This window comes from Nycticebus coucang, chromosome X (assembly GCF_027406575.1).
Source record: "Nycticebus coucang isolate mNycCou1 chromosome X, mNycCou1.pri, whole genome shotgun sequence".
In the NCBI taxonomy this organism is placed as follows: domain Eukaryota; kingdom Metazoa; phylum Chordata; class Mammalia; order Primates; family Lorisidae; genus Nycticebus; species Nycticebus coucang.
In genome coordinates this window covers 81,396,831-81,422,997 of record NC_069804.1, presented here as the reverse complement: position 1 = coordinate 81,422,997, position 26,167 = coordinate 81,396,831, and the positions used below count along the sequence as shown (strand labels likewise).

General features: G+C 39.4%; 1 protein-coding gene across 2 annotated transcripts in view; it reads left to right on the top strand.

Moving 5' to 3' along the window:
- Positions 1–26,167, top strand: part of PHKA1 (phosphorylase kinase regulatory subunit alpha 1) — a 397,078-nt gene that overhangs the window by 293,712 nt on the left and 77,199 nt on the right. For both annotated transcript variants that reach the window (XM_053580169.1, XM_053580168.1), the window contains 3 exons: positions 11,783–11,862; positions 12,974–13,052; positions 13,188–13,317. In XM_053580169.1, the coding sequence (XP_053436144.1) occupies positions 11,783–11,862; positions 12,974–13,052; positions 13,188–13,317 (289 nt within the window). The remainder of the gene's footprint in view (positions 1–11,782; positions 11,863–12,973; positions 13,053–13,187; positions 13,318–26,167) is intronic.

Below are 26,167 nucleotides of genomic sequence, written 5' to 3'. Positions count from 1 at the left end.
CAAACCAAATTCTGAATTCGACTTCTGACATCTCAGCCAGTTGTTTATGAATGGGATCTTCAATCACATCTGCCATATCTTTTCTTGGGGGGGTTGATCTATTCTGGTTATTCATGTTACCAGAGTTTTTCCGCTGATTCCGCCCCATGATTTACTCCTTTTGGTTTTTCCCCTGGGGTTTTATCGAGGGCCCGTACAGTGTTGTGGCCTGAGAAACTGGGGCCCTGTCTGGTGTGGTGGAGCAAAGTGGTTCTGTCTTGTTTTCAGCTGGTTTCTGTTCGATCCTATTGCAACTTCTACTCTGGCTTGAAGTCTCAGCTGTGTGGAAAAATCAGCAATTAAGTCACCCCGCCTGCCCACCTCTGGCCCCAGTTGGAAAAGGAGAATCAAACCTTCCTACAATCGCACACCCAGGGCACCGCCTGAAGAGTCCTCAGTCTATTAGCCCAGTTCAAAAGGTCCGAATCAACTGTCTCAATTGGCACTTCTCTCGGGTGGAAGGGTTCAAGAGGTCTCTGGGAACTGGATCACAGGGGCCTGGTGACTCCTCTGACACAGCTCACCCCAGTGCAGCGTGGAGTCAGGAGGAGCCACCCAGCAAACAGAGCAGTCTGGGAAGGTTGACGTCTCCTTCCCCACTTTGCCCCTCCGTCGGACCCAGTCACTGGTATCTCTGCAGATGGCTAACCCAGTTGCCTGCAGTGAACAGACACTCCAGGGGTTTGCACCTGCCTGAATCGCAAGGAAGTCTGCCAGGCCCCCGCAGACTGCCGCTATCTAGCAGGAGGAGATGGGGCCTGACATCTTTGAGTGTTTGATGTAGGTGATGGGAAGGAGGTGTTCACTCAGGCTTAGCCCCGTCCCTGATGCATGCTGCTAACAGAACAGAACAGAACAGACAACTTTGTGAGGTTCTGTCTCTGTTCCTGTCGTCGCCTACAGGAGACGGGCTGTTTTGAGTTCAAACGTCTTTGCTGCTGGAAAATTGCGTCTGAACACCTCTCTGGGTCGGCCCCGCCCTTGAGGCTTCCGGGTTTGTGAGCCGTGTCACCGGTGGCCTCCTCTGGTTGCCCAGAGAGACAGGGGGTGTGGCCTCAGAATATCCAGAAGTGAGCGTTCTGCCGTTAAAGAAAAAACGGCTGTTGATCTACCTCCAGGGAACTGCTGCTCTGGTGTGGGCACTCAGGCGACCCTTTTCTCCTCTGTCCCGCGCCCCAGAGTCAGCACTGAGCGGCCGCAGTTTGTGCTGGGTCCACACCCCTTAAGAGATCCCCCAAGAATCAGAACTCTTGGGGGATGGGCCCCCAGACCCCGATTGGGAGTGGGGCGGGGGGAAGCTAGAGTTTCATTCAGTTTCACGCAATACTACGGTCTGGGGAGGGCTCCTGCACTGCACCGCAGGGAAGTGCCGCCAAGGCTTGATTTCCCCTCAGCAGAGTGCCCTCTCCTCACTCACGTGTCCCAGAGTCAGCGCTGACCTGACGCAGCTCAGGCACTGTGCACTCCCCTCGAGAAATCACCCAAGGAGCCGAACTCCTGGGGGATAGGCCCTCAGACCCCGAGTGAGAGTAGGGGTTCTCAGCTCTCAGCGGGGAGGCCAGAGTCTGATTCAGTCTTGGGCCCCTTATGCCCGGGGAGGGTTGCTGCACTGCACCGCAGGGAAGTGCCGCGAGGCGTGACTCCCCCTCAGCCCGGTGCCCTCTCCTCACTCGGCGGGCCTCAGAGTCAATGCTGACCAGTCGCAACTCGGGGACTGTCCACTCCCCTTGAGAAATCACCCAAGGATCCGAAATCCTGGGGGACAGGCCTCCAGACCTCAGTGGGCGGGAGGGGAGCACCAGGGATTCAGGGTTGCCGGCAAAGGATTCCCAAAGTTTTATTCAGCCCTATGTCCGGCAGGAGAACGCCTCGGCACCCCCGTAGGGGAGGTAGGTCCAGTTTTTAGAAGGTCTCTCCCGTGGAGTGTAGTGGGAGGGCCTTTAATTTCTGCCCGCTGGTTCAATTGTGGGGCTCTAGAGCCGGTCTCATATGGGAGGGGGACTCCCGTCCGCTTGGTGGTGGATTTTGTACCTTTTGTTTGCGTCCTTGTGATCACAACTTGCCTCAGCGGTGTTGATGTGCGTTCTTCAGCCTTCTCTCTTGGTGAGGCTCAAGTCCACCAGGATACTTACTAAATTCCTGTCCCTTAACTCTCCTTCTGGACGGGAGCCTTTGTTGAAAGCTGGCTTCAGTCCGCCATCTTGTCTCCCCGACTCGAGGCAGGAGTTCTTGAACCCAGGAGTATCTCTCCTTTTTTTTTTTAATAGTTCAATAGTATTCGATAGTGTACATATACCACGGCTTGTTAATCCATTTCTGGGTTTGTGGGCATTTAGGCTATTTCCACATTTTGGCGATTGTAAATTGACCTGCAGTAAACAGTCTAGTACAAGTGTCCTTATGATAAAAGGGTTTTTTTCCTTCTGGGTAGTGCCCAGTAATGGGATTGCAGGATCAAATGGGAGGTCTAGCTTGAGTTCTTTGAGTTTTCTCCACACTTCCTTCCAAAAAGTTTGTGTTAGTTTGCAGTCCCACCAGCAGTGTAAAAGTGTTCCTTTCTCTCCACATCCACGCCAGCATCTGCAGTTTTGAGATTTTTTGATGTGGGCCATTCTCACTGGGGTTAGATGGTATCTCAGAGTGCTTTTGATTTTCATTTCTCTAATAATTAGGGATGATGAGCATTTTTTCATATCTTTGTTAGCTATTCCTTTGTCTTCTTTAGAAAAGGTTCTTTTCATGTCTCTTGCCCATTGATATATGGGATTCTTGGGGTTTTTTTCATGTAGATTACTTTGAGTTCTCTATAGATTCTAGTTATCAAGCTTTTGTCTAATTCAAAATATGAAAATATCCTCTCCCATTGTGTAGGTTATCTCTTTGCTTTGGTTGTTGTCTCCTTAGCAGTAAAGAAGCTTTTCCGTTTAATGAAGTCCCATTTTTTTTCATTTTTATTGTTGTTGCAATTGCCAGAGCAGTCTTCTACATGAAGTCTTTTCCCAGGCCAATATTTTCCAGTATTTTTCCTATGCTTTCTTTCAGGATTTTTTTTGTCTCATGCCTTAAATTTAAGTCCTTTATCCATCTTGAATCAACTGTTGTGAGTAGAGAAAGGTGTTGGTCCAGTTTCTGTCTTTTACATGTGCATATCCAGTTCTCTCAGCACCATTTATTGAATATGGAGTCTTTCCCCCAAGGTATGATCTTGTTAGGTTTATCAAAGATTCAGTGGTTGTAAGATATTAGTTTCATATCCTGGTTTTCTATTCCATTCCATGTGTCTATGCCTATTTTTGTGCCAGTACCATGCTGTCTTGACCACTATGGCTTTGTAGTACAGCCTAATGTCTGGTATGATGATGCCCCCAGCTTTATTTTTATTTCTAAGGACTGCATTAGCTATACAGGGTTTTTTCTGGTTCCATACAAAACGCAGAATCATTTTTTCCAAACCTTGAAAGTACGATGTTGGTATTTTAATAGGAATGGCATTGAATGGTAGATTGCTTTGGGAAGTATAGACATTATAACAATGTTGATTCTTCCCAGCCATCAGCATGGTATGTTCTTTCATTTGTTAATATCCTCTGCTATTTCCTTTCTGAGGATTTCATAATTTCTTTATAGAGTTCCTTCACCTCCTTTGTTAGGTATATTCCTAGGTATTTCATTTTCATTGAAGCTATGGTGAAGGGAGTTGAGTCCTTAAATAGCCTCTCATCTTGACTGTTACTGGTGTATACAAAAGCAACTGATTTGTGGACATTGATTTTATATCCTGAGACATTACTGCATTTTTTGATGACTTCCAGGAGTCTTGTGGTTGAGTCTTTGGGGTTGTCTAAGTATAAGATGATGTCATTAGCAAAGATGGAGAATTTGACCTCCTCTGCTCCCATTTGGATTCCCTTCATTTCCTTGTCTCGCCTAATTGTATTGGCTAGAACTTCTAGCACTATGTTGAAAAGTAATGGTGACAGAGGACAACCTTGTCTGGTTCCAGTTCTAAGAAGACAAGCTTTCAGTTTTACTCTGTTCAATAAAATATTAGCTGTGGGTTTGTCATAGATAGCTTCAATCAGTTTCAGAAATGTGCCACCTATGCCTATACTCTTCAGTGTTCTAATTAAAAAAAGGATGGTGGATTTTATCAAATGCTTTTTCTTCATCTATTGAGAGGATCATATGATCTTTATTTTTGCCTCTGTTAATATGGTGGATAACATTTATGGACTTACATAACATATGTTAAACCAGCCTTGCATCCCTGGGATGAAACCTACTTGATCATGATGTATGACTTTTTTGATGATAAGCTGTAATCTATTGGCTAGGATTTTCTTGAGAATTTTTGCATCTATATTCATGAGTGAAACTGGTCTGAAATTCTCCTTTTTGGTTGGGTCTTTTCCTGGTTTTGGTATCAGGGTGATGTTTGCTTCATAGAACATCTTGGGGAAGATTCCTTCCTCCTCAATTTTTTGGAATAATTTCTGAGGTACGGGAATAAGCTCTTCTTGAAGGTTTGATAGAATTCTGGTGTGAAGCCATCTGGACCAGGGCATTTTTGGTTGGAAGATTTTTTATTGTTTCTTTAATCTCAGTGCATGAAATTGGTCTGTTCAGAAGCTCTGTTTCTTCCTGGCTAAGTCTAGGGAGAGGTTGTGAGTTCAAATATTGGTCCATTTCCTTCACATTGTCAAATTTCTGGGCATAGATTTTCTGGTATTATTCACAAATGATCTTTTGTGTATCTGTGGCATCAGTTGTTATTTCACCCTTAATCATTTCTGATTGAGGTTATTAGAGATTTTACTTTCCTATTTCTCATTAGTCTGGCCAAAGTTTTATCTATTTTATTTATTTTTTTTTTTTAAAAAACCAACTCCTTGTTTCGTTAATTTTCTGAATGATTCTTTTGTTTTCAATTTCATTGATCTCTGATTTAATTTTGGAGATTTCTTTTCTTCTGCTGTGTTTAGGCTTAGATTGTTCTTCTTTTTCCAATTTTATAACATGGCTTGTGGGTTTTTTGATGTGTTCTCTTTCTGTTTTTCGAATGTAGGCATCTAAAGCGATAAATTTTCCTCTCAAAACTGCTTTTTCAGTATCCCACAGGTTTTGGTAGCTTGTGTCATCATTGTTGTTATGCTCAAGGAACTTTGTGATTTCCTATTTTATTTCTTCCTGCACCAATCGGTCATTCAACATAAGGTCATTTAATTTCCATGCCTTTGTGTAGGGTTGAACATTTTTGTTGGAGTTGAGTTCCACCTTTAGTACCTTGTGGTCTGTGAAGATACAAGGTAAACTTTCAATTCTTTTGATTCTGTTGAGGTTTGTTTTGTGTCTTAAGATGTGATCAATTTTGGAGAATGTCTCATGGGGTGATGAGAAGAATGTATATTCTTTATCTTTGGGATGGAGTGTTCTATACACATCTATCAAGCACAGTTGTTCTAGGGTCTCATGTAAGTCCCTTATATCTTTGTTTAATTTCTGTTTAGAGGATCTGTCCAGCTCTGTAAGAGGAGTGTTCAAAGTGCCCTATTATTGTGGTATTATAAGATATCATATTGCTCAGACTGAGTAAGGTCTATTTCAAAAATCTGGGAGCATTTATGTTGGGTGCATAAATATTTAGAATTGAAAGGTATTCTTGTATGTATTTTTCCCTTCACCAATATAAAGTGACCATCTTTGCCTTTTTTGACTTTAGTTGCTTTAAATCCACATGTATCTGAAAATAATATTGCAACTCCTCTTTTCTTCTGAGTTTGTTAGCCTGAAAAATTGTCTTCCAACCCTTATCTTGAAGTTTTAATTTGTCTTTTGAGGCTATGTGTGTTACCTGCTGCAGCAAATGGATGGCTTATGTTTTTTAATCCAGTTAGCCAATCTATGTCTCTTCAGTGGGGAATTTAAGCCATTAACATTTACTGAGATAATTGATAAGTATGGTAGTGTTCTATTTGTCTTATTTTGTGAGAGTCCATTGGCGGTTTTGTTTTGCATCAGTGTGGAAGGTAGGTTCTGTTCTTTAATTGCTGAGTTCTTACTTTGCTATTGATCCATTGTGATGGTCAGTGTGTAGAACAGTTTGAAGTATTTCCTATACAGCTGGTCTTGTTCTGGCAAATTTCCTCAATGTTTATATATCAGTAAATTATTTGATTTCTCTGTCAATTTTAAAGCTTAACATAGCAGGATATAGAATTCTGAGCTGGAAATTGTTCTGTTTAAGTAGATTAAAGGTAGATGAGCATTGTCTTCTTGCTTGGAATGTTTCATTAGAGAAGTCTGCAGTCACTCTGATGGATTTGCCCCTGAAGGTCAACTGGTGCTTACTCCTGGCAGCTTGAAAAATCTGTTCTTCTTTCTTGACTTTGGTCACGTTCATTACAATGTATCTTGGAGAAGCTCAATTAGAGTTGAGGTGACCCAGGGTCCGATATCCCTCTGAAAGGAGTGTGTCAGAATCTTTGGTGATATTTGGTAAATCTTCATTTATAATATTCTCTAGAATGGCTCCCTTTCCCCTGGGGCTTTCTTTTTCTCCTTCTGGGACATGTATCACTTGTATGCTTGAATGCTTCATAAAGTCCCATAATTCTGTCAGTGAATGTTCATCTTTCTCTCTCTTCTTTTCTGCCCCTTTAACTATCTGAGTTATCTTAAGAACTTTGTCCTCTACCTCGGAGATTCTTTCTTCTGCATGGTCTAATCTGTTGTTGATACTTTCTATTGCATCTTTAAGTTCCCCAATTGACTGCTTAAGTTCCTTCAGCTCTGCTATATCCTTTCTATATTATTCATATCATTTACCTCTTATATGATTCTGTTTTTGGATGTCCTTTTGGTTATTTTCCACTTTATCAGCAGTTTCCTTCGTTGTTTCCATCATTTCCTTTCTTGTTTTCATCATCTGTATTCTAAATTCCCTTTCTGTCATTTCTAACATTTTTTTATAGGTGGAATTGTCTGCAGTAGCTACCTCATGGTCCCTTGTGGGGGTTGCACTGGACTGGTTCTTCACGTTGCCGAGAGTTTTCTGTTGATTTTTTCCCATGAGTGATTTCTTTTATCTGTTTCCTTGCCCTTATTTTCCTTTCACTTCCTCTTGGTCTTTCTGTTTCTGTGCTTCTGGACCAGAGTTTTGATGAGTCCTTTTGGTACAGCACCAGAAGGATGAGAAGGTTGAAGAGCAATAAGGGAAAAAAGAAGGGGAAAAAAAAAAAAGAGAAAAGAGAAAGGAGAGGGGGTGGGTAATAAGGAATATTGACAGAAAGAAGGAGACAGAGTGAGAGTCTCAAAAAAAACTGCTTGATAGACATATACAGATCACTCCACCACAAAGGTAAAGTACATACATTTTTCTAGTTGTACCATGGAACATTCTCCAAAATAGATCATATCCTGGTACACAAACAGAATCCCAACAGAAGGCAATTAGGTGGAACTCAACCCCAGTGAAATTGTCATCCCCACACAAAAGCATGGAAACTAAACAACCTTATGCTGAATGACAGTTGGGGCAAGGAAGAAATGAAAAAGGAAATCATTAAATTCCTTGAGCATAACAACACTGACAACACAAGCTATCAAAACCTGGAGGACAATGCAAAAGCAGTCCTAAGAGAAAAATTTATCACATTAGATGCCTACATCTGAAAAACAAAAAGAATGCACATCGACAACTTAATGAATCATTTCAAGGAACAGGAAAGGAAGAGCAATCCAATCCCAAACCTAGCAAAAGAAAATAAATAACCAATATTAAATCAGAAATAAATGAAATTGAAAATAAGAGTATTATTCAGAAAATTAATGAAACAAACAGTTGGTACTTTGAAAGATAAATAAAATTGGCAAACCACTGGCCAGATCAACCAGAAATAGTAAAGTAAAATCTTCAATAACCTCAATCAGAAATAAAAAGGGGGAAATAACAACTGCTACCAGTGAGGTACAAGAGATTATTTCTGACTCCTACCAAAACCTCTATGCCCAGAAATTTGACAATGTGGAAAAAATGAACCAATATGTGGAATCATATCATCTCCCTAGATTTACCCAGGAAGAAACAGATCTCTTCAAAAGACCAATATCAAGCACTGAGATGGCAGTAACAAAGTTTCCAACAAAAAAATATGTCCTGGACCAGATGGCTTCACATCAGAATTCTATCACACATTCAAAGATGAGCTTATGCCTATACTGCAGAACCTATCCCAAAACATTGCAAACGAAGGAACCCTCCCCAACACGTTCTATGAAGCAAACATTACCTTGATTCCACAACCAGGAAGGCACCCAACTAAAAAGGAGAACTACAGACCAATTTCACTAATGAGTATCTATGAAAAAATACTCATCAAAATCTTAGCTAATAGATGCAATTATACATTTAAAAAATTGTACATCACATTCAAGGAGGCATCATCCAAGGGATTCAGGGCTGGGTTAACATACACAAATCCATAAATGTAATACACCGTATCAATAGAAGCAAAAACAAAGACCATATGATCCTGTCAATAGGTGTAGAAAAGGCATTTGGCAAAATTCAGCATCCTTTTCTAACAAGACACTTAAGGAAACAGGCATAGGGGGCACATTTCTTAAGGTGATTGAAGCCATCTATGACAAACCCACAGCTAACATCAGACTGAACTGAGTAAAACTGAAAGCTTTTCTGGTTAGAACTGGAAGCAGACAAGGATATCCACTATAACCACTATTACTCAACATTGTTCTGGAAGCTCTAGCCAATGCAATAAGGCAAGGGAAGAATATTAATGGCATCCAAATGGGGTCACAGGAAGTCAAACGCTCATTCTTTGCTGATAATGTGATCTTATACTTAGAAAACCCCAGAGACTTAACCACTAAACTCCTGGAACTGATCAGGAAATACAGTAATAAATCAGTAGCCTTTGTATATTCCAATAACATACAAGTTGAGAAGCAAAATCAAGGACACAATTCCTTTCACAGTAGCCTCAATGAAAATGAAATACTTAGGAATATACCTAACAATAGAGATAGAAGGATCTTTACAAGGAGAATCATGAAAACCTAAGAAATGAAATTGTAGAAGACATTACCAAATGGAAAAACATACCATGCTCTTGGCTGGGAAGAATCAACATTGTCAAAATGTCTATTCTGCCCAAAGCAATCTACAGATTCAATATAGTCCCCATTAAAATACCAACATCATATTTTGAAAAACTGGAAAATACAGTACTTTGTTTTCTATTAAACCATTAAAAAACCCATATACCTAAAGCTATTCTTAGTAATAAAATCAAAGCTGGAGGCGTTACCCTACCAGACTTTAAGCTACATTACAAGTCCGTAGTAATCAAATAGCATATTAGCACAAAAATGGAGACCTAGACATATGGAACAGAATAGAAAACCAAGAGATGAAGCCAGTGTCTACTTTCCCACTGATCTTCAATAAACCAAACAAAAGCAAACACTGGGAAAAAGAATCCCTATTCAATAAATGGGGCTGGGAGAACTGGATAACCACATGTAAAACACTGATACTTGACCCACATTTTTCACCATTTACAAAAATTGACTCAAGATGTATAAAGGATTTAAATCTAAGACATGAAAAGTTAAAAATCTTAGAGGAAAGTGTGGGGAAAACTCTTGAGTATGTTGACCTGGGGAAAGATTGTATGATAAAGACTTCAGTGGCCATTGCAATAATAATAAAATTTAACAAATGGGACTTAATTAAGCTGAAAAGTTTTTGCATACCCATGGACACAGCAAGTAAAGCAAAAAGACAACCTTCAAAATGGGAAAAGATATTTGCAGTGTATGAATCTGACAAAGGGTTGATTACTAGAATCTATGAATAACTCAGATTAGTCAACAAGAAAAGAGCAAACAATCCCATCCACCACTGGGAAAAATATATGAACAGAACCGTCTCTGATGAAGACAGAAGAATGGCTAACACATATTTGAAAAAATGCTCATCATTCCTGATCATTAGAGAAATGCAAATCAAAACCACCCTGAGATATCGAACCCCAGTGTGAATGGCCCACATCACAAAATCTCAAAACTGCAGATGCTACCATGAATGTTGAGAAAAGAGAACACTTTTACACTGCTGCTGGGACTGCAAACTAATATAACCTTTGTGGAAGGAAGTATAGAGAATCCTCAAAGAACTTAAATTAGACCTTCATGTTAGCCTGCAATCCCATTACCAGGCATCTACCCCAGAGAGAAAACATCATTTTATCATAAGGACATTTGTACTGGACTATTTATTGTAGCTCAATTTACAATTGCCAAACTATGGAAGCAACCTAAATGCCTATCAACCTAGGAATTAATTAACAAGCTGTGGTATATGTATACCATGGAATACTATTCAGCCATTAGAAAAGGTGGAGACTTTATATCTTTGGTATTAATCTGGATCGAGTTGGAACACATTCTTCTTAGTAAAGTATCACAAGAATTGAGAAGGAAGAATCCAATACAATCAATTCTAATATGAAGCCAGTAGACAATCTAATACACACCCACGTAAGAGAAAAACTCAAATCAATTCAAGGAGACAGACAGGGTAACAAGGAAGATAGGAGAGGGATGGGGGTTATGGTGTATGGCACACCTTTGGGGGGCAGGACACAATGTTAAGAGGGACTTTACCTAATAAATGCAAAATGTGTAACCTAATTTCTGTACACTCAATGAACTCCAAACATTAAAAAAAAATCCGAAAAAATAGAAGTAGTAGATGAACAATTACACACTCAAAGGAGAGAAAAACACAGGTACCTTCAAGTAGAGGGGGTGGCAGAATGAGAGGGGATGACTGAGGAAGTTTTGTGTGCTCTCACCTAACAGGTACAATGTAGAGGTACATGACACACCTTCTTGGTAAAGGGTAAACTACAACTTGAACTTTACCTAACACATGTAAGCTGTGTAACCTAATCATTTGTACTCTTATCTTAATCTGAAATAAAGTAAATAAATATATAAAAAGAAAAAGAAAAATTAGGAAAATTAGCCAGGCTTGTATGGATACCTGTAGTCCCAGCTAGTTGGGAGGCTGAAGCAAGAGGATCACTTGAACCTAGGAGTTTGAGGTTGCTATGTGCTACAGTGGAACTACAGCACTCTAGCCTGTGCAACAGAGTGAGACTCTTTCTAAAAGATAAAAAGGATTTTTAAAAAATTTAAAAAGAACCTCGGTGCCCTTTAAAAAGAGCTCAGTGGTTGGGGCGCTGGCCACATTCACCAGAACTGGTGGGTTCGAAACTGGCCAGGGCCTGCTAAACAACAATGACAACAAGAACAACAACAAATAGCTGGGCATTATAGCAGGTGCCTATAGTCCCAGCTAATTGTGAGGCTGAGGCAAGAGAATGCTTAAACCCAAAAGTTTGAGATTGCTGTGAACTGTGATGCCACAGCAATCTACTGAGGGCAACATAGTGAGACTCTGTCTCAAAAAAAATTTTTTTTTATGAAAAACAAAAACATCTGGTACACAAAAACGTCTCTACCTCCTTGAAAATTAAGACTTCATTGTTTCTTGCTAAAAATCTTTCTTTTCTGATCTTCATAATATTTCATGAGGAAGAGAGGTTAGAGTTTATTAAGTTAAGGTGGAGCAAAGAGTTCTGGGCTGAGCAGTGAAATGTTTCTGTAAATCCAAGGTGTTACAGAAGAATAATATTATGCTATCTCTTCTCAGGCCTGCACAGACCTTCTCTCCCACCAGAAACATTTGACAGTTGGACTCCCTCCAGAACCTCGAGAAAAGACAATCTCTGCGTGAGTATGTTTGAGTTTGATCTATTTTCTCTGAGCCTTTAAGGAACTGTGTGGACTTACCACAATTCTCTTACCCTAATCGGTCTATGGATGGCAATGTCCTATATATGTGCCCTTCTGTCAGAAACACTAAGTGGGAGAATGTTGGTAATGACTGGGTATGAGCGAATGAAAGAGAAAACTCACAGGGAGTAGTGCTCAAGCTTTTTTTACTTATTGGATTTTTCTAACCCTCCCATTCAAAAAACAACTAATAGTGCACCTGGAATTGGTACACACAAAATGTCAGCCATACTCTGGAAAGAAGAGGAAGAAAGTGTCTGACCGGAGCATAGGGCTCATGATGAAACTCCATGGTGCTCAAGAAGGAATAGAGGTGGTGGAGTCATAGTCAAGGGGAAAAACTGGGCATTTACTTAGATTAGAGCATAAAGCTGTAATCAACTTGCCATTGTCTCAGGTTTGCCACAGTTTACAAATGGAACCAGTGCCCTAGGATAAGCTTGGGCTGGAAGGAAAGGAGAGTCAAGTGACAGGCTGGGATGAAACATTTAATTTTTACACATCAGTTTTCCTTTTGCACTAGCCATGCTAATGAAACTCATCTGCAGGAAATCTGTTTAATTTCATATCTTACCGTGACAAAATTCAAATCTGCAAACATGATATATTTCCAAGAAATATTTTTAAAGGGATACTAACTGCATTCATAAGTGCTCCAAACAATCTCTTATTCTACTAGGGAATAATTCAAAACAAGGTATTACCCCTGCCTTCCGGTTATACTTCTATAGCCAGTGTAGTTAAAAGCTTACTTTGTAAACAAAGCATGCTCTAGATATAGAGCTTAGTCAGGAAGAAATGAGGGAGAAGGAATAGAATAATCCATGTTTACAGAGGAAAAAGCAAAGCTCTTCTGAGTTGATATGGGCCAAGGTGGTTTGAGGAAGCAATGAGTGATCTTTCAAGACTGAAAGAACCAGCATGCTACTGATAATGATGAAATGTTGAGTTAATGCTTTAGACTTAGGAATAGATTTGTTATTTTTGCAACATATTTATGTTTAAGTGGTTGTAGAACTTTGTCTTTCTTCACTGTCTTCTTCCTTAGACCACTGCCCTATGAGGCACTCACTCAGCTTATAGATGAAGCCAGTGAAGGGGACATGAACATTTCAATCCTTACACAGGTAAGCAGAATTGCAAAGCTTAATCTGGTGATAGTATTTTAAAGTTTGTTTTTAATTCATCTGTCTATTTCCAAAGATGACTAGGCATTATGAGGTCAGGACCATAATTTTTGTCTATATTCATTCTGTGTACAGGAAATCATGGTATATCTAGCCATGTATATGCGAACCCAGCCTGGTCTCTTTGCTGAAATGTTTCGACTTCGTATTGGCCTGATCATACAAGTTATGGCAACAGAACTAGCTCACTCCCTGCAATGCTCAGGTAATCAATTCAGTAACTATTTTAGATGGAATATGCTTTTAATGTAGGTTCGTGGATTTGGGGATCAGGAAAAAAGAAAACTAAAACATTTTTATTTATGGTTCAAAGACTGCATATCACAATCTTGTTCCCATGTTAGATATGATGACACATATGGATATTAGTTCTGCAACTTCAAAATGCAAAGTCTTGGGAGTTCTCTACTCCAAATTCCTTTTAATGAAAGAAACACAGTCTAGGGGCAGAGCATGATGGCAGATGGGAAAGATGTTGAGCCCAGCACTCCTGGAGCAACGGAGGAGAGGCACAGGGCTGGATCATACTTGATGTGGAATATTGGCATGGAGTGGTAGTTCAGGTTATGCAGCAAGGTGATGGAATATTGGGCTTGGAGGGCAAGCCAGAGCGTCAGAGACCCAGCACACTAGGCAAGTTTCTGTGAGCCCACCCTGGCAGTAGCGGCAGCAGCAGTGACCAGCACCCCCACAAAAGTCCCAGAAGAAGCCTTTCACAGTTTTCAGTTACTGGGAGAAGGTAGGGGTTGAGTAGAAAGATTGGAGAAGTGAGCACTTCAGAGCAGAATTTGGTCACCAGATTGGAGTGCTGTCTGGAATGGCCCTGCCATGGTTTGGCAGCAGGTGCGTCATCCATCCTGGCAAAGTTCCCGGACAGGGGGCCACCATTTTCATAAGGGTCACCAGAAGGCTGTGAGGGTGGGCCTCTTGCTGGGGTCCTAAGCCATGGCAGTCTGAGTTCCACCTGTGGGGAGCAGTCCCACATTCCTGACAGGCCCAGGGACTCTCACACTCCATGGGAACTGTTGTAGGGGGAATCTGTGAGACCTGTCTCTGAAGATTTTTTGAGAGCAGTAGAATCCCACATCAGCGGGGTCTGAATGCTGAGGAGGTTAACCCAAGGTGATCACCAAGAACAATTTAGCTGGGGAACAGGTCTAAGCCTGGGAACCAGAGAGAGGTTAACAGCTATGTGTTTGTCCCCCAAATTCACTGCACCACCTGGTGTCCAGCAAGTATATTGCAAAATAAATACATTCATACTAAAGTCAGATCCGTAAGTTATATATATGTGTATGTTTATATATAAATATTTGTTGTTGTTGCAGTTTTTGGCTGGGGCTTGGCTCGAACCTGCCACCCTCAGCATATGGGGCCGGCGCCCTACTCCTTGAGCCACAGGCACCACCCTGTTCTATTTTCTTTTTTTTTCTTTTCTTTTGATATTGTAGTTGTCATTTTTAATTTTTTTCTCTCCCTTCCTTCCTCTATTGGTTGCTGATATTGTTTACATCAGGCTATTTGAGCTTTTATTATCTTATTTCAATGTGCTTTGTTTTTTGCAAAGTTGTTTGGTTGGTTCCTCTCCTAAATTCCATTTTTACATTCAACAAGAGCAAGAGCTCCTATACATTTTTTTTTTTTTGGTTGCAGAATTTTAGTTTGATTTATTCTCTCTCCCTACTTCACTCTTCAGCATTCTCTCAGTTGATAGACACTCTTCTACTCTTCTCACTTCTCCCACAAAATGTGCTTCTGCATTAGCTAAAATATTCCCCTCACCTTTTTTCTTTCTTTCTTTTTGGTCTTTCTTCTCAGATTATTGTCTTATTACTTTCTTTATTCCTCTTCCCTCTCTCTCCTTTATTTGATTCAACAGTACATTTAATTTCCTTTGTCTATTCTTATTTTAATATTTTTTTCTTTTTCCCTTTATTCAATTTTTTTATTTTTTATTTATTTATATTTTTTCTTTTCTTCTTTTTCCATCTTTTCTTTCCTGAGGGTGGGTGTGACCCAGCTGTGGTCTGGCAGGTAAACCTCAGCAGTAGTCTGGCACAAGGAGGCCATGAGAACATTTTACCATTGGCCCAAGGAAGAAAATATTAGAAAGATCATGCTGCAGAACTTTTCTGTTTTTCATTCTTTTCTTTTTCAACCCTACTCAAGTTTTCCTTCTTCTTTTTTTGTCTCTGCTCTTTTTCCTTCTGTTCCTAATTTTGGCAGGGGAAGAGTTTGGCTGTGTTCAGGCTGGTAAGAAGTGCCTGACTTAGAGTAAACCACTGAGCCCACACCTTGAGCTATAGGTGTGGCCTTAGCACCGTGCTGAACAATAACATTTCTTACATCACTCTCATTCTGCTTTCCTGTCCTCTCCCTCTCTTATATTTCAATTTTCTTCTGTTATACCACTTTTTCTTTTCTTACATTTCTTCTTCTTTCCTTTTGGATTCCCCTACTCTTTCCTTATTTTTTTCCTCTTTTTTTTCCCTTTCCTCTTGATTCTCATTCATTGCTCCAACCCTCTAACTTCTGACCCGATACCCAGAGGCCTCTTCCTTATATAAACTTTGAGACAAGGTAACTTGAAGCAAAGGAAGAACTGAGAAGGAAAACGGGACACAGGAAAGTGAACAAGAAGAAAGCATACATGAGGAGGAACCAAAATAAAAAATCATCACAATGAAGAACTAAGATAGAGCAACCTCATACGGACCACAAGGCAGCTTTTACAGAAGGCTCATCCTATACAGAATTAATGGAACACAGCATGAGGAATCACGCTACCAGACCAGAGACTTGTACTATAAATAATTAGTGATCAAAACAGCATGGTATTGGCACAAAAACAGAGTAGTGGATGTCTGAAACAGAATAGAGAACCAAGAGATGAATCCAGCTACTTACCATTATTTGATCTTTGACAAGCCAATTAAAAACATTCAGTGGGGAAAAGATTCCCTGTTTAACAAATGGTGCTGAGTGAAATGGCTGGCAACCTGTAGAAGATTGAAACTGGACCCACACCTTTCACCATTAACTAAGATAGACTCTCACTGGATAAAAGATTTAAACTTAAGACATGAAACTATAAAAATACTTGAAGAAAGTACAGGGAAAACACTCCAAGGAATCGGCCTGGGTGAATATTTTATGAGGAGGACTCCCCAGGCAATTGAAGCAGTATCAAAAATACACTACTGGGACCTGATCAAACTAAAAAGCTTCTGCACAGCCAAGAACATAGTAAGTAAAGCAAGCAGACAGCCCTCATAATGGGAGAAAATATTTGCAGGTTATACCTCCGATAAAGGTCTAATAACCAGAATCCACAGAGAACTCAAATGTATTAGCAAGAAAAGAACATGTGATCCCATCTCAGGGTGGGCAAGGCACTTAAAGATAAACTTCTCTAAAGAAGACAGACACACGATCTACAAACACATGGAAAAAAGCTCGTCATCCTTAATCATCAGAGAATGCAAATCAAAAGTACTTTGAGATATCACCTAACCCCAGTAAGAGTAGCCCACATAACAAAATCCCAAAACCAGACATGTTGGCGTGGATGTGGACAGAAGGGCACACTTCTACACTGCTGGTGAGAATGCACACTAGTACGTTCCTTCTGGAAAGATGTTTGGAGAATACTTAGAGACCTAAAAATAGACCTGCCATTCGATCCTATAATTCCTTTACTAGGTATATACCCAGAAGACCAAAAATCACAATATAACAAAGACATCTGTACAGAATGTTTATTGCAGCCCAATTCATGATTGCTAAGTCATGGAAGTAGCCCAAGTGCCCACTGACCCACGAATGGACTAGCAAATTGCGGTACATGTATACCATGGAATATTATTCAGCCTTAAAGAAAGATGGAGACTTTACCTCTTTCATGTTTACATGGATGGAGCTGGAACATATTCTTCTTAGCAAAGTATCTCAGGAATGGAAGAAAAAGTATCCAATGTACTCAGCCCTACTATGAAGCTAAATTATAGCTTTCACATGAAGGCTATAACCCAACTATACCACAAGACTATGAAGAAAGGTCCAAGGAAGGGGAAAGGAGGGGGGATGTTAGAGTGGAGGAAGGGTAATGGGTGGGTCCACACCTACGGTGCATCTTAGAATGGGTATAGGCAAAACTTACAAAAGTCAGAATACAAATGTCTACATACAGTAACTAAGAAAATGCCATGAAGGCTACGTTGAACAGTTTGATGAGAGTATTTCAGATTGTATATGAAACCAGCACATTGTACCCCTTGATTGCACTAATGTACAGAGCTATGATTTAACAAGAAAAAAAGAAAAATGTCTAGGAATTTAAAAAAATATGGATGATTAAGACAATAAAGGGAATAGATGAGAAAATGCAAAAAGACAGAACCAAAGTCATACGAGAGATATGTAAAATATAGAAAACATACAGATAAGCTCAAAGAAATTAAGGAGACAATCAGGAAATATAAAGAAGCAGTAGAAAGTATCAAAAATAGATTATACCACATAGAAGAAAGAACATCAGACATAGAGGATAATGTCTTTGAGTTAACAAAGGTAGTTACAGAGTCAGAAAAGAAGAGAGAGACAGCAGAGCAGGCATTTAGAGAACTACAAGAAGCCATGAAGCATTCAAACATACAGATCATAGGAATCCCTGAAGGGGAAGATTGTCCCAAAGGTATGGAAGCCCTACTAGAGAGTATAATTAATGAAACTTCCCAAGTTGGGGGGTGGAGAGCAAGATGGAGGCTGAGTAACAGCTTCCTTGCATCTGGGCACCATGAGTCGGGGGAAATAAGACTCCAGGCATCTCTGCTGGTGGGATCTGCCTATAATCATTCCTTTGAGGATACAGGGAGTCAGCGAGAGACTTCTGGACCACAAGAGGAGGACAAAAACAGTGGGAAACTGGCAAGTAATCATGTGTGTTCGATTGGTCTAATCCCGCCAACAGCTGTAAGTGCAGTAGCAGCGAGACTGCAAACAGGAAAGGCCTTACCTGTGAACTGTTTTTGTGTTTTTGGACTTGGCACTCAGGTTGAACTGCCTTGGGGAGAGCTTGAGCAGGAGTGCGGAGAACTTTGGGCATTGTCTGGGACCCCAGACTGAGCCACTGAGCCGCTGAGCCGGACGGAGCTAATAGTGTTTGGCTGTGGGCCGCAGGGAGCCATTGTGAGAGAACTGCCCCAACAAGGTCCACCCTAGGGGTTGTAGAGCAAGGATCGGGTGGGAGCTAGTAACCTAGTGAATGAGCAGCCTAAAGGCGGGATCTGAGTCCTAACCCTCAGTGGCAGAATGAGACCAGTTTTGGCACAGTGGGTAAGTCGATAGCAACTTCACCAGTGATTCCAGCAACAAGCATTTTCCTGGGAAAGCTTCTGCTTAGCAAGTTTAGAAGCTTAAAGTGCCTTTTAAGAGGGATGAAGAGATACTTAGGGTGTCTAACCTGTGGGGGTTGAGAAATCAGCAGAGGCCTCCAGTCTTATCAGCATTATAATTAACATCTCATACCCCAGAAGACCACCTGTTGCCCAGACAATATTCAACAAGATATATATACTGCTTTGTTTTTGGTTGTTTTGTTTTGTTTGTTTGTTTGTTTTGTTTATTTGATGTTCTTGTTGTTGTTTTGCTTTTTAATTTCAACCTTTTCCGTACAGATTTTTTCTTTTCTTTCTCCAGTTTTCTAGTATAAATACAATTTCCCATTGCTGCATTTTTCAATAACTAGAACTTCATTTTTGCTAGTGTTTCTACCCCAATTATTTGGTTTTTCACCCAATTTTCTCCTGTAAAGATTTCTGTTTGCTAGTTTTGGTTTGATTTATAGCATTTTTGTATTTCCTCTCTACTTGGTGGAGGTGGGGTACTGTGTCAGATCAGGTTAGCAAAGAGTTGCTAACTTCAAGGGAACCATCCAACCAGGCACCCCCAGAGGTTGGGGTTTTTTAAGGTTGTGTCAAAGTACCCTACTGTACACCTATATTGCTCTGTCTCCCTCTTTCTGTGCCTCTCTTATTTTTGTCAATATTCCTTTTACCCAACACCTCTCGTTTCTCTACTTCCTTTTAGTTCTTTCCTTCTTTCTTTCATCCCTTCTTGCTTTTCAACCTTCTCATCCTCCTGGTCCTATACCAAAAGGCCTGATTTAAACCTTAGTCCACAAGCACGGGAACTTAAAGAGCAAGAGGAAGTGAAAGGAAAATTAGGGCAAAAAAATAGATAAAAGAAATCACTCATGAGGAAGAATCAGCAGAAAACTCCAGGCAACTTGAAGAACCAGTCCAGAACAGCCCCTCTAAAGGACCATGAGGTAGCTACTGCAGAGGATTCCACCTATAAAGAAATGTTAGGAATGACAGAAATGGAATTTAGAATAAACATGATGAAAACAATGAAGGAAATGATGGAAACAATGAAGGAAACTGCTAATAAAATGGAAAATAATCAAAAGGAAATCCAAAAACAGAATCAAATAAGAGATGAATGATATGAAGAATATAGAAAGGATATAGCAGAGCTGAAGGAACTGAAGCAGTCAATTAGGGAACTTAAAGATGCAATGGAAAGTGTCACCATACAGAAGAAAGAATTTCAGAGGTAGAAGACAAAGTTCTTGAGATAACTCAGATAGTAAAAGACGCAGAAAAGAAGAGAGAGAAAGCAGAACGTTTACTGTCAGAATTATGGGACCTTATGAAGCGTTCCAACATACGAGTTATAGGAATCTCAGAAGGGGAAGAAGAATGCCCCAGAAGATTGGAAGCCATACTAGAGAATATTATAAATGAAAATTTCCCAAACATGACCAAAGGTTCTGATACACTGCTTTCAGAGGGATATCGGAACCCAGGTTGCCTCAACTCTAACCAAACTTCTCCAAGACACATTGTGATGAACCTGTCCAAAGTCAAGACAAAAGAAAAGATTCTGCAGGCTGCCAGAAGTAAGCGCCAGTTGACCTACAGGGGCAAATCAATCAGAGTGACCACAGACTTCTCTAATGAACATTTCCAAGCAAGAAGACAATGGTCATCTACCTTTAATCTACTTAAACAGAACAATTTCCAGCCCAGAATTTTGTACCCTCCTAAGCTAAACTTTAAAATTGACAGACAAATCAAATCATTTACAGATATACAAACATTGAGGAAATTCACCACAACAAGACCAGCTCTACAGGAAATACTTCAACCAGTTCTACACACTGACCTCACAATGGATCAGCAGCAAAGTAAAAACTCAGAAATTAAAGAACAGAACCTAACCTCCACACTGATGCAAAAGATAAAACTAAGCAATGGACTCTCACAAAATAAGATGAATAGAACACTACCACACTTATCAATTATCTCAATAAATGTTAATGGCTTGAATTCCCCACTGAAGAGACATAGATTGGCTGACTAGATTAAAAAACACAAGCCATCCATTTGCTGTCTGCAAGAAACACACCTGGCTTCAAAAGACAAATTAAAGCTGTGAGTCAAGGGTTGGAAGACAATGTTTCAGTCAAATAGAATTCAGAAGAAAAGAGGAGTTGCGATCTTATTTTCAGATACATGTGGATTTAAAGCAACTAAAGTAGAAAAAGACAAAGAAGGTCACCTTACATTGTTCAAGGGAAAAATACAACAAGAAGACATTTCAATTCTAAATATATATGCTCCCAATTTAAATGCTCCCAGATTCTTGAAACAGACCTTACTCAGTCTGGGCAATATGATATCCGATAATACCATAATAACAGGGAACTTTCACATTCCTCTTACAGACCTGGACACATCCTCTAAACAGAAATGAAACAAAGATATAAGAGATTTAAGTGAGACCCTAGAACAACAGTGCTTGATAGATGCATATAGAACACTCCATCCCAAAGACAAAGAATATACATTCTTCTCACCACCCCATGGAACATTCTCCAAAATTGATCATATCCTGGGACAAAAAAACGAATATCACCAGAATCAAAAGAATTGAAATCTTACCTTGTATCATCTCAGACCATAAGGCACTAAGCGTGGAACTCAACTCTAACAAAAACGTTCAACCCCACACAAAGACATGGAAATTAAATAATCTTCTGTTGAATAACAGATGGGTGCAGGAAGAAATAAAACAGGAAATCATTAACTTTCTTGAGCATAACAACAATGAAGACCCAAGCTCCCAAAACCTGTGGGATACTGCAAAATCAGTTTTGAGAGGAAAATTTATCGCTTTAGATGCCTACAATCAAAAAACAGAAAGAGAGCACATCAACAAACTCACAAGCCCTCTTAGGGACTTGGAAAAATAAAAATCTAAGCCTAATATCAGTAGAAGAAAAGAAATCTCCAAAATCAAATCAGAGATCAATGAAATTGAAAACAAAAGAATCATTCAGAAAATTAATGAAACAAGAAGTTGGTTTTTTGAAAAAATTAATAAAATAGATAAACCATTGGCCTGACCAACGAGAAATAGAAAAGTAAAATCCCTAGTAACCTCAATTAGAAATGATAAAGGGGAAATAACAACTGATCCCACAGAGATACAAGAGATCATCTCTGAATACTACCAGAAACTCTATGCTCAGAAATTTGACAATGTCAAGGAAATGGATCAATATTTGGAATCACACCCTCTCCCTAGACTTAGCCAGGAAAAAACAGAGCTCCTGAAGAGACCAATTTGAAGCTCTGAGATTTAAGAAACAATAAAAAATCTTCCAACCAAAAAATTCCCTGGTCCAGATGGCTTCAAACCAGAATTCTATCAAATCTTCAAGAGCTTATTCCTGTACTGCAGAAATTATTCCAAAAAATCGAGGAAGAAGGAATCTTCCCCCAACACATTCTATGTAGCAAACATCACCCTGATACCAAAACCAGGAAAAGACCCAAACAAAAGGAGAATTTCAGACCAATCTCACTCATGAATATAGATGCAAAAATGCTCAACAAAATCCTAGCCAATAGATTACAGCTTACCATCAAAAAAGTCATACATCATGATCAAGTAGGTTTCTACCAAGGGATGCAAGTCTGATTTAACATATGCAAGTCCATAAATGTTATCCACCATATTAACAGAGGCAAAAATAAAGATCATATGATCCTGTCAATAGATACAGAAAATGCATTTGATAAAATCCAGCATCCTTTTCTAATTAGAACACTGAAGAGTATAGGCATAGGTGGCACATTTCTATAACTGATTGAAGCTATCTATGACAAACTGACAGCTAATATTTTACTGAATGGAGGAAAACTGAAAGCTTTTCCTCTTAAAACTGGAACCAGACAAGGTTGTCCTCTGTCACCTTTACTATTCAACATAGTGCTGGAAGTTCTAGCCAATACTATTAGGCAAGACAAGGAAATAAAGGAAATCCAAATGGGAGGAGAGGAGGTCAAACTCTCCCTCTTTGCTGATGACATGATTTTATACTTAGAGAATCCCAAAGACTCAAGCAGAAGACTAATAGAACTCATAAAAAAATACAGTAATGTTTCAGGTTATAAAATCAATGTCCACAATTCAGTAGCCTTTGTATATGCCAATAACAGTGAAGATGAGAAGCTAATTAAGGACACAACTCCCTTCACCATAGTTTCAAAGAAAATGAAATACCTAGGAATATATCTAACGAAGGAGGGGAAGGACCTCTATAAAGAAAATTATGAAATCCTCAGAAAGGAAATAGCAGAGGATTTTAACAAATGGAGGAACATACCATGCTCATGGATGGGAAGAATCAACATTGTTAAAATGTCTATACTTTCCAAAGCAATCTACCTATTCAATGCCATTCCTATCAAAATACCAACATCATACTTTCAAGATTTGGAAAAACTGATTCTGCATTTTGTATGGAACCAGAAAAAACCCCGTATAGCTAAGGCAGTTCTTAGCAATAAAAATAAAGCTGGGGGCATCAGCATACCAGATTTTAGTCTGTACTAAAAAGCCATAGTGGTCAAGACAGCATGGTACTGGCACAAAAATAGAGACATAGACACTTGGAATTGAATAGAAAACCAAAAAATGAAACTAACATCTTACAATCACCTAATCTTCCGTAAACCAAACAAGAACATACCTTGGGGGAAAGACTCCCTATTCAACAAATGGTGTTGGGAGAACTGGATATCCACATGTAAAAGACTGAAACTGGACCCACACCTTTCCCCACTGACAAAAATTGATTCCAGATGTTTAAAGGACTTAAATTTAATGCATGAAACAATAAAATCATCAAGGAAAGCATAGGAAAAACACTGGAAGATATTGGCCTGGGGAAAGACTTCATGAAGAAGACTTCCATGGAAATTGCAACAACAACAAAAATAAACAAATGGGACTTCATTAAACTGAAAAACTTCTGTACAGTCAAGGAGACAACAACCAAAGCAAGGAGACAACCTATACAATGGGAAAGGATATTTGCATATTTCGAATCAGACTAAAGCTTGATAACTAGGATCTATGGAGAGCTCAAATTAATCCACATGAAAAAAGCCAACAATCCCATGTATCAATGGGCAAGAGACATGAATAGAACCTTCTCTAAATATGACAGACGAATGGCTAACAGACACATGAAAAAATGTTCATCATCTCTTTATATTAGAGAAACGGAAATCAAGACAACCCTGAGATATCATCTAACCCCAGTGAGAATGGCCCACATCACAAAATCTCAAAACTGCAGATGCTGGTGTGGTTGTGGAGAGAAGGGAACACTTTTACACTGCTGGTGGGACTGCAAACTAGTACAACCTTTCTGGAAGGAAGTATGGAGAAACATCAAAGCACTCAAGCTAGACCTCCCATTTGATCCTGCAATCCGATTACTGGGCATTTACCCAGAAGGAAAAAAAATCCTTTTATCATAAGGACACTTATATTAGGCTGTTTATTGCAGCTCGATTTACAATCGCCAAAATGTGGAAACAGCCTAAATGCCCACCAAGAATGGATTAACAAGCTGTGGTATATGTATACTATGGAATACTATTCAGCTATTAAAAAAATGGAGACTTTACATCCTTCGTATTATCCTGGATGGAAGTGGAAGACTTTATTCTTATTAAAGCATCACAAGAATGGAGGAGCATGAATCCTATGTACTCAATTTTGATATGAGGACAATTAATGACAATTAAGGTCATGGGTGGGGAAGGAAAAGTAGAGAGAGGAAAGGAGGGAGAGTGGTGGGGCCTTGATGTGTGCCACACCTTCTGGAGGCAAGACATGATTGCAAGAGGGACTTTACCTAACAAATGCAATCAGTGTTACCTGGCTTATTGTACCCTCAATGAATCCCCAATGATTAAAGATAGAAAATTGATTCTTCCCAGCACCTCTGGGATGAATCCCACTTGATCATGATGGAAAAAAACAAATATATATATATATATATATATATATATACACACACACATATATATATTTCAATGTAACAATTGCTTGATTCCTTTTCTGAATGTATTTATGTTCATTCGTTCTTTACATGGTTTTTGTTTCTAATCTTTATCTTCAAAATTGTTATTGTTATTAAATTTTAAGTCTTTTTAATTTTGTGAAGGCAAAAAAATGGAAACCTAATTAACACACGTATATGTAAAAATTAAAATTAAAATTAAAAATAAGATAAAAAAAAAGAAACTTCCCAAGTTGTTCTGAAGATCCTGACACACTCCTTTCAGATGGATATTGAACCCTGGGTCATCTTTATTTGAACAGAGCCTCTCCAAAACACATTGTAATGAACCTGTCCAAAGTCAAGATGAAGGAGAAAATTCTGCAAGCAGCTAGGAACAAGTGCCAATTGACCTACAAGTGCAGAGCTATTAGGATGACAGCAGACATTTCAACTGAAACTTTCCAAGCCAGAAGAGCATGGTCATCCACTTTCAACATCCTTAAACAATAAATGTCAATGGATTGAATTCCCCACTGAAGAGGCACAGGCTGGCTGATTGGATAAAAAAAACAGAAGCCATCTATATGGTATCTCCAGGAGATACACCTTGCCCTGAAGGACAAATAAAGACTCAGGATTAAGGGATGGAAAACAATAATTCAAGCAAATGGAAATCAGAAGAAAGGAGGGGTTACAATCATATTCTCAGATACAAGTGGATTCAAAGAAACTAGTTAAGAAATACAAACATTTATGCACCCAACTTAAATGCTCCAAGATTTATGAAAGAGACCATGAGGGGTCTGAGAAATATGATATCCCATAACACCTTAATAGTCACGGACTTCAACCCCACCCCCTCACAGAACTGGAGAGATCCTTTAAACCAGCAGTTCTCAACCTGTGGGTCATGACCCACAGGAACTGTTTTAAAGGGCTGTGTCACTAGGAAGGTTGAGAACAACTGCTCTAAACAGAAATTAAACAGGGATATAAAGGACCTAAACAGGACCCAGGAAAAAATGGGATTAATAGAGATATAGATAACACACCATCCAAAATCAAAAGAATATACTTTTATCTCATCAGCTCATGGCACATACTCCAAAATAGATCACATCCTAAGATACAAATCTAACCACTCCAAAATTAAAGGAACAGAAACTATACCATGTCTCTACTCAGACCACAAGGATATAATGGTGGAACCAAACTCCAACAAACATGTCCATCCCTGCACAGTGTCTTGGAAAGTAAACATTATGCTGAATGATAGTTGGGTTTAGGAAGAGATAAAAGAAGAATTTGTTAATTTACTCAAACATAACAACAATAAAGACACGAGTTTCCAAAACCTCTGGGATACAGCAAAATGAGTCCTGAGAGGAAAATTTATTGTGCCAGAAACCTACCTTGGAAAAACAGAAAGTGAACACATTAGCACAATCACAAACCATCTTATGGAATTGGAAAAAGGCAAACAATCTAACCCTAAACCCAGCAGAAGATAAGAAATAGCCAAAATTAAGTCAGAGATTAATGAAATTGAAAAACTGAAATGAAATGAAACAAAAAAAAATCATTCAGAAAATTAACAAAACATCAATGGAGTTGTGCAGGAGGAAGA